At 38.0% G+C, this 12,064-nt stretch overlaps 1 protein-coding gene across 1 annotated transcript; it reads right to left on the bottom strand.

The window, feature by feature from the left end:
* Positions 1–70: 70 nt before the first annotated feature.
* Positions 71–1,311, bottom strand: LOC110173634 (DNA damage-inducible transcript 4 protein-like). The gene is made up of 2 exons (XM_020939658.2): positions 1,046–1,311; positions 71–850 (listed from the first exon to the last, which is right to left on the bottom strand). Exons 1-2 carry the CDS (start codon positions 1,197–1,199, stop codon positions 345–347), a joined length of 660 nt encoding a protein of 219 aa, XP_020795317.1. The 5' UTR covers positions 1,200–1,311; the 3' UTR covers positions 71–344.
* Between the last annotated feature and the right edge of the window lie 10,753 nt (positions 1,312–12,064).

The following is a 12,064-nucleotide window of genomic DNA, read 5'->3' as shown; positions in this document are numbered from 1 at the left end:
ATGTGTGCACTAACTTCTATCTACATCTATGAAGCATCAGCAGCATTACCCATTAACGTAATAAATGAGGTTTCATCTTATACAAAAATAATTTATTTCAAAAGCATCAAATATACAGATCACATGTGACCATATATAAGTATCAAATACAATGCCATCCACATGATTGGGATTTCACATTCTCAGAGAAGACAGTGTCTTTGTTATGTTGGCTCCTGTCAGAGCAAGGAGGGTCCCTTGCAGGTAAGTGTGTGTAGTAACAGTTCAGATACACTTTTAAGTGAATGACATTAGTGCATTCATAATAGTTTTTGTCCAGGTGTGATCAGGACTATAGTGCTCTGTCAGCAGCACTCCTCTATGAGCAGCTCTCCTGAACAGTACAGCTTCTTCTTGATGGCTCTGAAGCTGTGGCTCAGTCTGAGGCTGGGCCTGTGTTTTGTGGGGGTTTGTGGGGACTGGCTTCCCTTTAAGAGCTTCTGGACTTTGGGCCATAGTCCTCTCGACTCCTGCCTCAACACCAGCGTCACCTGAAAGGTGGGCACCACATAAGAGTCCACTGCGATTTGGTCCACTATACATAAGGAGCTCTGGTCCCCTCTGTCCACGCACAGGTCCACCAGTGCCCCTCTAAGGCCACACGGCTCACTGAGGGCCAAGTGGACCAGCTCCTGGCCGATGTTGTGCATCAGACAGTCGGGCACAATGAGTTTAGTGCAGCCCAATAAATGTGACGCTTCACTCAGGCTTTGTGCGATAGCAGCTACAGTTTCAGAGGCCAGAGACTCCTCCAGAGGATAGAAGCAGTCATTACTGTCAGTGTCAGACAAAGACAAGTCCGCTACAGAACCTAAACACAACATAAGAAAAACAAGTTAGGTTTGTATAAATCACGATCACTAATTAAGGGCTATTTAAAATGATTTATAGCTTGTGAATGAATACTTGTGACAACATAAGCCCATTTGCATCTACCTATTTGCATGTACTCTAGGTTAAATGCCTGTTTTAAGCAAAACCAAATATTAAATGTTTGAAGACTTACCAGTTTCACTCCAGTTGCACTGTTCTCTTTGGTTCCCCTTGAGTTCCACTAGTTTATGCAGCAGACTGCTCCAGGACAGTCTATTCAAAGCCCTGTCCTCAACAGGTGAAGGTGGAAAGCTGCCGTCCAGAGACTGATTGCAAGAAACTGGCATATTTATAAAATATGCTTAAAAATACTCCGGGTGTATAAGAAAACAAGTGCTATATTTGGTCGCCTCTACAGTTGATCCCTTCCCCGGAGCCAGACCAGCTGGAAAGTACAATCTGCAACAATGGAACAAAGCATTAAATACATCTGAAAGGCCCCGCCCCCTGCATTTCTCGGCCAATCAGCTGTAACCGCACGTACCCAGCGATCCGGTTTGCCTGGTAACATTTGGCCCTTTGATGTCCCCTGGCCCCTGACCCAGGCGTCTCCAGGCTGGCCTCCCCCCACCTATACAATTAGCATTTTTACACTTAAATATGTTTTTTTTTATTGTTAATTTTCTGTTGCGTGTGATGACTTGTGCAACACGCCGTTAGTCGTCACCCAAACAGACGCACCTTTCGATTGGCAAAAATAAAATAGAAATGAGGAAAGACAAAAGAGACGCGTCATGAAAAGTGATTCCCCCCGGCGGGTTCCCCAAATGACACGTACGCCACGTAGCTCGCGTCTCTGTGACTGGACGCGTGAGTCTTCACCCGTGTTTATACCAGTTAGAAGTTCACGAGAATAATTTCAACATTTGGGAAACAGCACTGACAAATTCTGACTAAGGCTGCATTGCAAATGATTTGAACACACGGCTTTTTGAAAATGAACTACTCAGCTAAAATACAAGCATCGCGTTTGCATCCATACGCTAGCCCAGTGTTAATAGACAGAATAAGTCTGCAACAAGCGTCAGATGAACTTAATTGCAAAAATAAAATAATTGTTTCATGGTAAGTCATTATGTTTTTGTTACACTTTAGCCCTCTTTAGCTCCTGCATGAAGGTACACCCATCGGCTTCTATGTGCTAAATGGTTTAGAGTGGGTGTCTGCCTTGTTTATTTTGTGTTTTTCAGGATCTACCCACAATGTTAAACAGTGTCGGTCAACTTGGCGACACTACTCTAATTTATTTTTAGCATTAGGTAGTGTATATACGTGCTATTCTGGAAAAAGTAGTGTACAGAGAGATGGAAAAAAATAACAAAGGAAAAACAAAGAAGAAAAGAAAAAAGCAAGAACAAATCTAGGCAAATTGCGTTCTCAGCAGTAGGTAATGGTGATGATAGGCGTCAAAAAGGCACAAGCGAAACTTTTCACACATTTGGGTCCCTGCGTTTTTTAAGAACACGTCCACGCTTAACCATCCCCCTTCCAATAAGACACTCACCAGGACTTTTAATTCACTTTCATTATAGCAGCCTATAGCCTGCAGCTTTAACCTTTAAATGTGGTAGCCAAATAACTTTTCCACTACTTAATTACGAACTTTATGGGCTGATATTTTGTGTTGAGCAATTTGAGCAGTTGAACATAATTTATTCATAGAGCTATAGACATACAATGCTATAGGCTAATCCCACCTTCAACAATCTGAAGTAGCCTAACTTTGCAGTGAATATTAACATTTCTCAATAACAAGTGAAAAATAATGAGTTAACCATCAATACATTCATGCATATAGGCGTATAGGCTATATAGAATAAGTTGTATTGATGTATTTTGTGTCATTTTGGGCCCCTTCTATAAGATAAGGCAGCTTCTGGGGGGTTGCCTTTTGCAAAACTTTCATATAAGTAAATGTATGAGCTGTTTTCTAATCATTTGTTAATAAATTGATTCATATTAAAATACAAATGATCTAATGTAATTGTTAACACAGGGTTCAGAATCATCAATGGACCGTAATGTACAAAAGCACCATACGGGGGCGTCCTTGCAGCATTCTCAGGTGAGGCTCAGGAGACGTTGGGAGGCTGATTTCCACAGTTGTCACGTATTTGCATGTGCGTTGTGTCTGGGTGCACTTAGTATCTGAACGTGCACAACAACATTTTGACTTCCACTAAATAATCCTACACTTTTTGCGCAGTGCAGCCACAAGTCACGCTCCTCCTTTTCTGCACCTGCATCCAAACGTGCCCTACTTTTGTGCCATGTTGCAGTTTAGTCTAACGATTATTTGTAACGCGTCACGGAAAAGAAAGGCGTATGGAAATGTAGAAATAACGCGTGACAAAAGCTGCGTTTTACAATTCAAACTAGCCTCAGAGTGTTGTCAACTGCCTCTGGCTTTCTAAAGCAATGTAATAGCACTTAATGAGATGTTAAATGTGAATCCTCTTTCTTTTTTATTGATTTTTGTATTGTTATAATTAAATTTCACCCAGGCAACATGTCCATTATGAGTGTTAAGAGGACTGCACCCATATTTGAATAAGCTGTGATAATGTATGCCTCTTAATGTTATGAAAACACTTGTGTGGTTAATTAATTCACATTGAGTAAAGGGGGTCTGAGCATTGTGGTGGGTAGCTATAGCAACAGCATGCACTACACAAAGTACTAAACTGCTGATAGCCTTAAAATGTTTTGTTGTTTACAGCAACTTGCTGTTAGGAATAAGTAGTACGCATAAGGAATTATAAGTAGTTACATTTATACAGGTATTTGAGATTTAAAGGGCCCATATTATGCTATTTTCTGATCTATGTTTTAATTGTTTCTTCATCAAAAACATACCTGGAGTTGTGTTTTGTTTCCACTCATGTTTAACACACAAACCCTGCATATTTAGACTGAGTCCTTCTTTCCAACAGAAAACACTCTGTCCCACCTTGTGATGTCATGTGGTAATACAAGTGTCCCACTGTGTTTTTAAACTGCATACACCTTCACTAGAATCATTTGGATAATTTCAGCCCTGGAATTGCCAATCTTTATGAAACAAAAGGTAAAAGATAGTTGTTCATTTGAAAGCTACCACTACATGACATCACAATGTGGAACAGAGCATTTTGAGCTTTGAAGATGTATACAGACTAATAATAAAAGGTTACTAAAATGTGTGAATGAACCAAAACATAACTCTGGGTGTGTTTTTGACCAGCTAACAGCATTATAATATGTCTTAAAGCTATCTATCAATCTATACACTATAATATAATAATAATCTAATAAGTAGACATTACCGATTGCCTTGAAAAATCTGACTAAAGTGAACTGTGAATCTAAAACTGACCTTACAAGTAATTCCTCAGTGTAGAGCATCTAACTAGGCACAGCAAGTTAAGTGTACTTTAGTTTTCATTTATAAAACTCATGTTGTGAAACTGTGCCAATGAATCAGTCAGTTCCTCAAATCTGAAATATGTAGTAACTTTTACTTTAAAAGTAAATTAATCTTATTGAAAAAACCTAGGAAACCAATTGCCTGTGACTGAGCAAGTAAATGTTACTTATATACACAAGTTAGAGTAAAAATAGGTTCTATTCCACAATAATGCCTTTCCTTAGATGATGCTGTGTAAGGATTTGAATATTTATTAGTTTTTGGGGGGAAAAATAGCAAAAGGTTTGTTCAGCTTAAGTTCAAAACACATCGAAACGTGTAACAATAAAATAATATAGCTCGGTCATTCCATGTCAACTCAACCAAGACCCCCACACTTAGGTCACAAAAATGCTGGAAGAAACAAAACAGGTGTACAGGTGTAATTGAGCACAGGCCTAATGCACAGAGGAAGTATATATAGACTGCCCTGGGATGTTTAGGGAATGAGTGGCAGCTGTAGGAAAAACAGGGAGGTAGCAAAAGGACCAGAACAGAACAGACAGGGAAATGGAGCTGGACTCTTGGCAATAACACTGTTGAAGTTTGTCTCATTCAAAGTTGAACTTAGTCTAATAGACAAGTAATGTGCTTTTTTTGCCCTGAAATGTTACTTTATCACAATCATTAAGATGCACAAATTTGTAGCTGTGAGTAAAGTAAACTAGCTGAATGCAAGTTAACCCTAGTGTTAGATTTTATAATGTATGGACTGTTCAGATCAGTAGAGAGGCAATCCCGGTCACAGTAAGAATGTATGTTTTTCACAGTCCATTAGAGCTATAAAAACACTCATAAAGTAATAAATAGATTGATCAGTAGAAGTTTTATGCCATACTGTGTAACATTCCAGGCAAAGCAGTAACATTTCCATGGAGATAAGCAGGCGGCACTCTCTCCACTAGAAAAGTTATAAAGTGAACCTTTAAATAATATTAAAAGTGGTTGTTTCTGTACCAATCTGTCCTCTTTAATTTGTCGTAGAGAAGTACAATTCTTGCTTTCTTTACTAAAACTCTACCTATATCCGCAGCTTTGACAGCATGATCCCACCTAAACAAGACCTAAAGTACATTCTAATTTTTCTTTCTATAGGCCATCGGAATCTCTTGTTTATCCGTAGCCCTGCGCTCTGACAGGACAGGGGCTGTGTTGTGTTCCTGTCTGTGCTCCTTCCTGCGTCACCTGGACTGGGAGAGCCTGCACCGTTCCATTTGGGCTTTGATTTATTGCTGGGGGAAGCAGAAACAGACCTGCGTTCTCAAGGGGGGAGAGTAAGTACAAATGGTGAGATTTTGGCAACTTCTGCTGAGGCCCACTCTTCTTTATCAAAGCGTTACCAACTCACAACTCTGCACACAATGTCCTAATATACATGTCCAGGAAGTACACAGTTGTAGGAGCTGTTGTGGCTGATATTGCAACTGAATTCAAGCTGTTTTCAATGGCGGACAGAGGACGGGATAATTAGTACAATGGTATACGCTAGGGCAGGGGTCCCCAAACAACAGTCCAGGGCCCTACAGGACAAAATATATATCCTTATAAGGAGTTTTGCTTCATTTTTATAATCTACTACCACATCTATCTGTATAAAAACAGTAAGGCATTAGTTTGTCAACCCAATTTGTATATATCTGTGTGTTTTAATCTGAAAATCTATTGCAATACTTAACCTGATAAACAGCAAACATGAGTACCTTAAGAGTTTTATACATTTTTTGCTATTATTACTTGCCTCACACCCTTCATTGGTCCCTGAAAAATATTTTATGTTTATTAATAGTCTTTATGAGAAGAAAGTACTGTTTGGGGTACAGTGCCCATATCAAGGATGAGACCTTAAGTTGAAATATGGGTCCTAAACACAAGGAGACCATGGTTATAGCTTTGTCTGAGATGTTCCACTGTATGGCATTAAACTTATTTATTATGCATTTAAGATATGGGACAAGCATTGATGGTGGTGCACAAATGAGATCTTAAGTTGAAATATGGGTCCAAAACATGAGGAGACCATGGTTTTATTCAGTTATACTGTAGGTGTTGTTATTGCTTGTAAATACCACAAAAAAAAAAAGAAAAGGGGGTCGCCTCTCCAAAAATTTGACCTGTAACTTGACCTGTTGTCTTCACAGTGACATGAGATTGGTTTAGTGCCATGCTGTTGGACATTCCAGGCAAAGCAGGTGGTGGACCCTACTCAAGTTAGTTATCTAGTGAACCTTTAAGCTGTAAACATGAAACACCATGGTTTAGATGTGCAAAACTGATAACTGCTATCTTTGTATTGGACCTTCAAGATCTTTATTGCCCCACAAGTGAGAAATTTGTCTTTATCTATCCACCCGTGCAGCCATCAATGCTGTGTAATAGATAAAAAAAAAAAACATTGTCTATTAAGTACAGAATACATTAAAAACACAAGTAAATTACAATTCATCAGTCCATAATTAAGTGCAGTGGAGTATGCTGATTACCTATTTCAATAACTTATTTAGTAGCCTACTAAACATGCAACAGCGGAGTCGTGAACCTTCTCCCTGAACGTAGAAACTCGTACTCCGAGAACAGAGCGCGCAGAGGGTCAGTCAGGATCTTACTGGCATGACGCAGAGTGGCCTGCTCGTAGATGCTCTGCTGGAAGAGGGGCTCCTGTTCATACACCATGTGGACGAGGTGCAGTTGTCAGTTTTTAATTTGCACAGACAGATTACCACACCATGCTTTCCCAATTCAAGGTACAATATTGATTTGAACTGCTCAATTCCTAAAACAATGGAGAACTGTTGCCGTAGTTTAAAACCTATGAATACACTTTGCGAATCCTGAATTACACTTGTATTTTATTTTGCTACTTGGAGTCAGAATTCTTTGAGTAGACACATCCAACAAAAAGCACTAGAGTGAATACTTGGCCCAATATTTACTTATGCAAATTAAGTGTAAGCACATGAGAAAAAAAAAAAAAAACTGTTTATAATAATTTATAAGTAGACCTCCCATGACTTGCCCTGTCTCTCTGAGTGGAGCCGTGTCTCATTTTAGAAGCACATGCATTATTAAGGATGTGTACTTCTTTCTATCTTATGTTTTCTCTTTGCTTCTGAATTAATCACGACTCTGTGGACACTTCTGCCGGACTGTTTTTCAGAACTAAATTAAATTGGGTTGTGGGTTATGACTCACACGCGCTGTACTGAAGTAGTTTCTTATTTACATTTAGGCGTTGTGAAAAATAATTAGTTAATTCGCAACCAACTTTATTTATAGAGCACTTTGAAAACAGCACAGTCAACAAAAGTGCTTTACACAAGATTACATTGTGAATGTACATTGACTTTCTTATGATAGACTTAGATAAACTTTAATGATCCATAAGGGAAATTATTTGGACACAGTAGCTCACACGTCACAATGTATTATAATAACAAAGAGAAAAAAAACATAAATGGTACCAAAAATAGCAATGGACTGGTGTCAAATAAGGCATAATTAAATAAATGTACAGAAATATAGTAATACAAATATAGAGTATCTCAGCTTTATATAAGAGATCATAAGGAAAACAGTGCAAAGATGAAGTTGATTATATTCTAAAATAGACCTGGGCATTGTCCAGCTCCCGGGCCTCATACGGCCCTTTGTTTGACTCTGACTGGCCCATTTCAGCTAATTTGGAATTACAAAATAAACATATTTTATAATTTTACCTCATGCATGGACTAAAGCTGCATTGCTTTTATTTTAGAGGTGTTTTTTAATTATATTTTTTGCAAGGCATCCTCACTTTTTCATTGCTTAGTCATAGCATAAATTCTTAACAGTCTTATCAGCTCATCAAAACAATGCTTTTTACTGCATTTTATAAAGAAATACAATTAATATTATGCAGAATTGAGTTAAGCATTTTGGCCCAGCCCTCAACAATATTTTCTGTTTCTCATGTAGCCCCATGGAAAAAATAATTGCCCACCCTGTTCTAAAATAAAAATAAATAAATAAATATTTTGGGTTGTAGGTAGGCTGTCTATTTAGCTTTTTTTTTTTTTCAAGTAAATTTAGTAAGAAGTAAACAGTAGGAATTTAAAGGTTCATTATGTAACTTTCATAGGGGTCCACCACCTGCTTGTCTCTGTCAAGATGATAGTACATTGACACAAAATGACATGAAATTAAGTTTTTTATTTACCTGTGTCCTTGTCTCAGTAGATTTATACAAAACCAGTGATTTGTCCAAGTTTTATACAAGAAATGCCCCTGGTGTCCTTCTGTTTGTCCAATCTGATTCCCACTAACAGTAAAGAGGGACAAATACTGTAATTTGTTTAGCCAAAATACAGAAAAATGTGTTTGAAAAAATGCAAAATTCTCTCAGATTATATATTGTCTCACAAGTAAACCGTGAATGAATCATGAATGGTCCGAGCACATAATAATTTTCCTTAAAGGTGCATTGTGTAACGTTTCCGGTGGAGGGTCCGTCAAATGTTTTTTTTTTTTGTGGAGATGTTAATGTTTTGTCTGGAATGTTTCACAGTATGGTATTAAACCTTTCTATCTTCATGGAGACCAAACCAGGCCAAGTTACAGGTCAAATATTTGTAGGTATTTTTGAGCTATGAAATCGCCTGTAATTTAATAAATCTAAAGTGGAGCTGTTTAATGTCATACATATCCATCAAAACAAGCAGGCGGGAGACCAAAAACCAACAGGTTGTAGTGCACCTTTAATTACGGACACTTTTGCAATTTTATTATTACCAGCCACCCCAAGCTGAGCATGACCCAGTTTTTCATTTTGAAAATCTGGTCTCTGTAACCTACATACAAAGGCAAAAAAAAGCATTATTAGACAAACAAAAGCCCTACTGTAAATATATAACTCGACACCTGGGTTTGAAGCATATAAAATAGCATTGGTGATTGATACGAAGTTGCCCTAAGCTGACAAATATCATCTTCGGAGCTAGCATTCCACGCGTATTTTTCTGTTGACATGTGTTTTGTATCATCTGATCTTTGTATTGTCCCCACCCTGAAGCCATGCCAGATAACGCAAAGCTCAATTTGTCCTCCGTTAGACACAGCGGACCACACTTTGACTGACAGACGGTGGACATTTTCTCAAGATTTCCCAAAGAGATTACCTGAAACTCCCCATGGCCTTGGCTCTAAAATTACGTCGCCATTTTGGTCCTTTTCATCGGGTTATAATAAGAGAGACATGGGTGGCTGGTATGTTTCCCCTTCCCTTTCTCTGCATTCACAATCTGTAAGTATAGTATTTTTCTACTTTTGGCTGGAGGTGTTAGAAGATGAAGAAGTCAGACATGCTGGCTCCAAAAAGTATGGCCAGGTTTCAGAAGACATCACGACGTTCTAGAGGCCAATATTTTTTAACGGTGCACCGTGTAACTTTTTGGTTGTGGATCCGTTACCTACTTGTTTCCATAGGTATGTCATTGCTCTCTCAGGACTTAAAAATGCCCAGAAAAACAGGCATTCTAACTGCGAGTGGGGTTGCCTCTCCATAGATCTAACCTGTAACTTGGACTCTTTTGGTCTCCATGAAGATAAAGAGGTTTAATGCTATACTTTGAAACATTCCAGACAAAGCAATAACATCTCCAGGAAAAAAAGCATTTAACGGACCTTCCACCAGAAAAGTTACACAATGTACCTTTAAGTAAGTCTTAAAATGGATACTTTTTACTTTTACTACATTTGAGAGAGAGTACTTCCTACTCTACATTTTTGAAAACACAAAAACAAAAATATACAAATAAAAACAGCTAGGAAAAAATATATAGATTCATTTGTTTATGTTGGACAAAATTCAACACAAAAATTTTAGCAAAATCATAACATTTGAAGCTTTATTCGATCTCAGAATCTTTTTACTCTTCAAAGCTGCTTTATGTAACTTTTCTGGTGGAGAGTCCGTCAAATGTTTTTCACTATGGAGATGTTATTGCTTTGTCTGGGATATTTCACAGCATGGTAAAGTATAGTATAGCCAAGTAAAGTACCTTTCTACCTTCATGGAGACCAAACCAGACCAGAAGTTACAGGTCAGATCTGTGGAGAGGCAACCCTGCTCACACTCAAAATGCCTGTTTTTCTAGGTATTTTTGAGCTATAAAACCACCTGTAATTGAATAAATGTAAGGTAGATTTGTTTAATATCATATTGTGGATATTGTGTCATATTGTGGCCCATGTGAAGCAGAGCAATGACATCTCCATAGAAAAAAGACAGTGACAGACCCCCAGCTGAAAAGTTACACAATGCCCCTTTAAGTAACAAAACTGAGTACTTCTTCCACCAACAGAATCCTGCAATCAAAACATAATTTTTTGTTGAATGTATTGTATTGAAAATCTAATTATGCAATGAATTTATCCAATACTACATCCCCTCATAGTAAATGTTTTATACTTCAGAGGTTATTGGCACAGATGGTGTCATAGTGCAGCTTTCCAGTTAGGAGCTGTCACTGTCTGTGTTTCCCAGGGGAGAGACGGGAAAGGCAGAGGAGAAACACAGAGTGTGAGATAACATGGCAGGCTTCCCTTCCCAGAATACACCGGGGCAGTATCTATAGACCATCACAACACTAGAGGGACCCTGGACTGTATTGATTTGTTGTCATAGAATTTATCGAGAATTGAATTTCATACAGAGATATAACATTCACTCATTACAGCGATATGCTAATATTGATTCCTGTTCTGTGTGTTGGTGATTTTTTTCTTTCTCTCACTACATCCAATCTCCTTTATGGTCATCTTGGAAATCTTTATTTAAATGGCCCATATCATGGTATTTTCTGATCTATGTTATGATGTTGTTTCCTCATCATAAACATACACGGAGTTGTGTTTTGTTTCATTCACACATGTTTAACACACAAATCCTGCATATTTAAGATTAAAATGGCTCAAATGGAAAACACCTTTTTTTTTACCTTGTGAAGTCATGTGTAATACAAGAAGTGCTCCACTGTGTTTTTAAACTTCATAATCCTTCACTAGATTAATTAGGATAATTTCAGCAGTGAGAATGCCAATCTCTACTGAACAAAAAACTCTTTCACCTTATGACATCACAAGGTGGAACAGAGCATTTTGAGCTTTGGAGATGTAGACACACCTATAAAGGGTTACTCAAACATGTGTCAATGAAATGACTGCACCTATAACAATTTAAATATATTTTTAAAAATGCATTGACTTAATCCTGAATATAACTAAATATATAACTACTATTTTTGATAGAAGCAGACAATCTAAAGTCTAAAATCACATTGACATTGTATCCTTGGGCAAGACACATCTGCATGGAAGGGCATCTGACATAAAAAAAAAAAAAGTATAATTAGCAACTTTAGCTGACACCCTGTATAATCCATACCCACAAAATGATTAAAAATAAACTAATAAAATTGTTCCCATTCTCTCCTGTGCAAGATATATAGGCCTAAACTATGAAGTTTACTGTAGACTTGTTTGTATTTTCCTGACATAAATAGCAGAAGTAGTCCAGGGGTAATTAATGAACTTGATTATAGCTGCCACGCTGTTAGCTGCTCCACTTTCAGAGGCTCTACCTGCTGCCTCGGTGGCTTAGTGGGACACGGGCTGTATATATACAGCACAGCATTACACTTCTCACTTACACCTGCGCATTTTCTGCTACATCAA

Source organism: Boleophthalmus pectinirostris, unplaced genomic scaffold, assembly GCF_026225935.1.
Source record: "Boleophthalmus pectinirostris isolate CB_2022bp ecotype Guang Dong unplaced genomic scaffold, ASM2622593v1 HiC_scaffold_5, whole genome shotgun sequence".
In the NCBI taxonomy this organism is placed as follows: Eukaryota; Metazoa; Chordata; class Actinopteri; order Gobiiformes; family Gobiidae; genus Boleophthalmus; species Boleophthalmus pectinirostris.
Note: the sequence above shows the minus strand (reverse complement) of the source record. Positions and strands in the feature narration are given on the sequence as shown.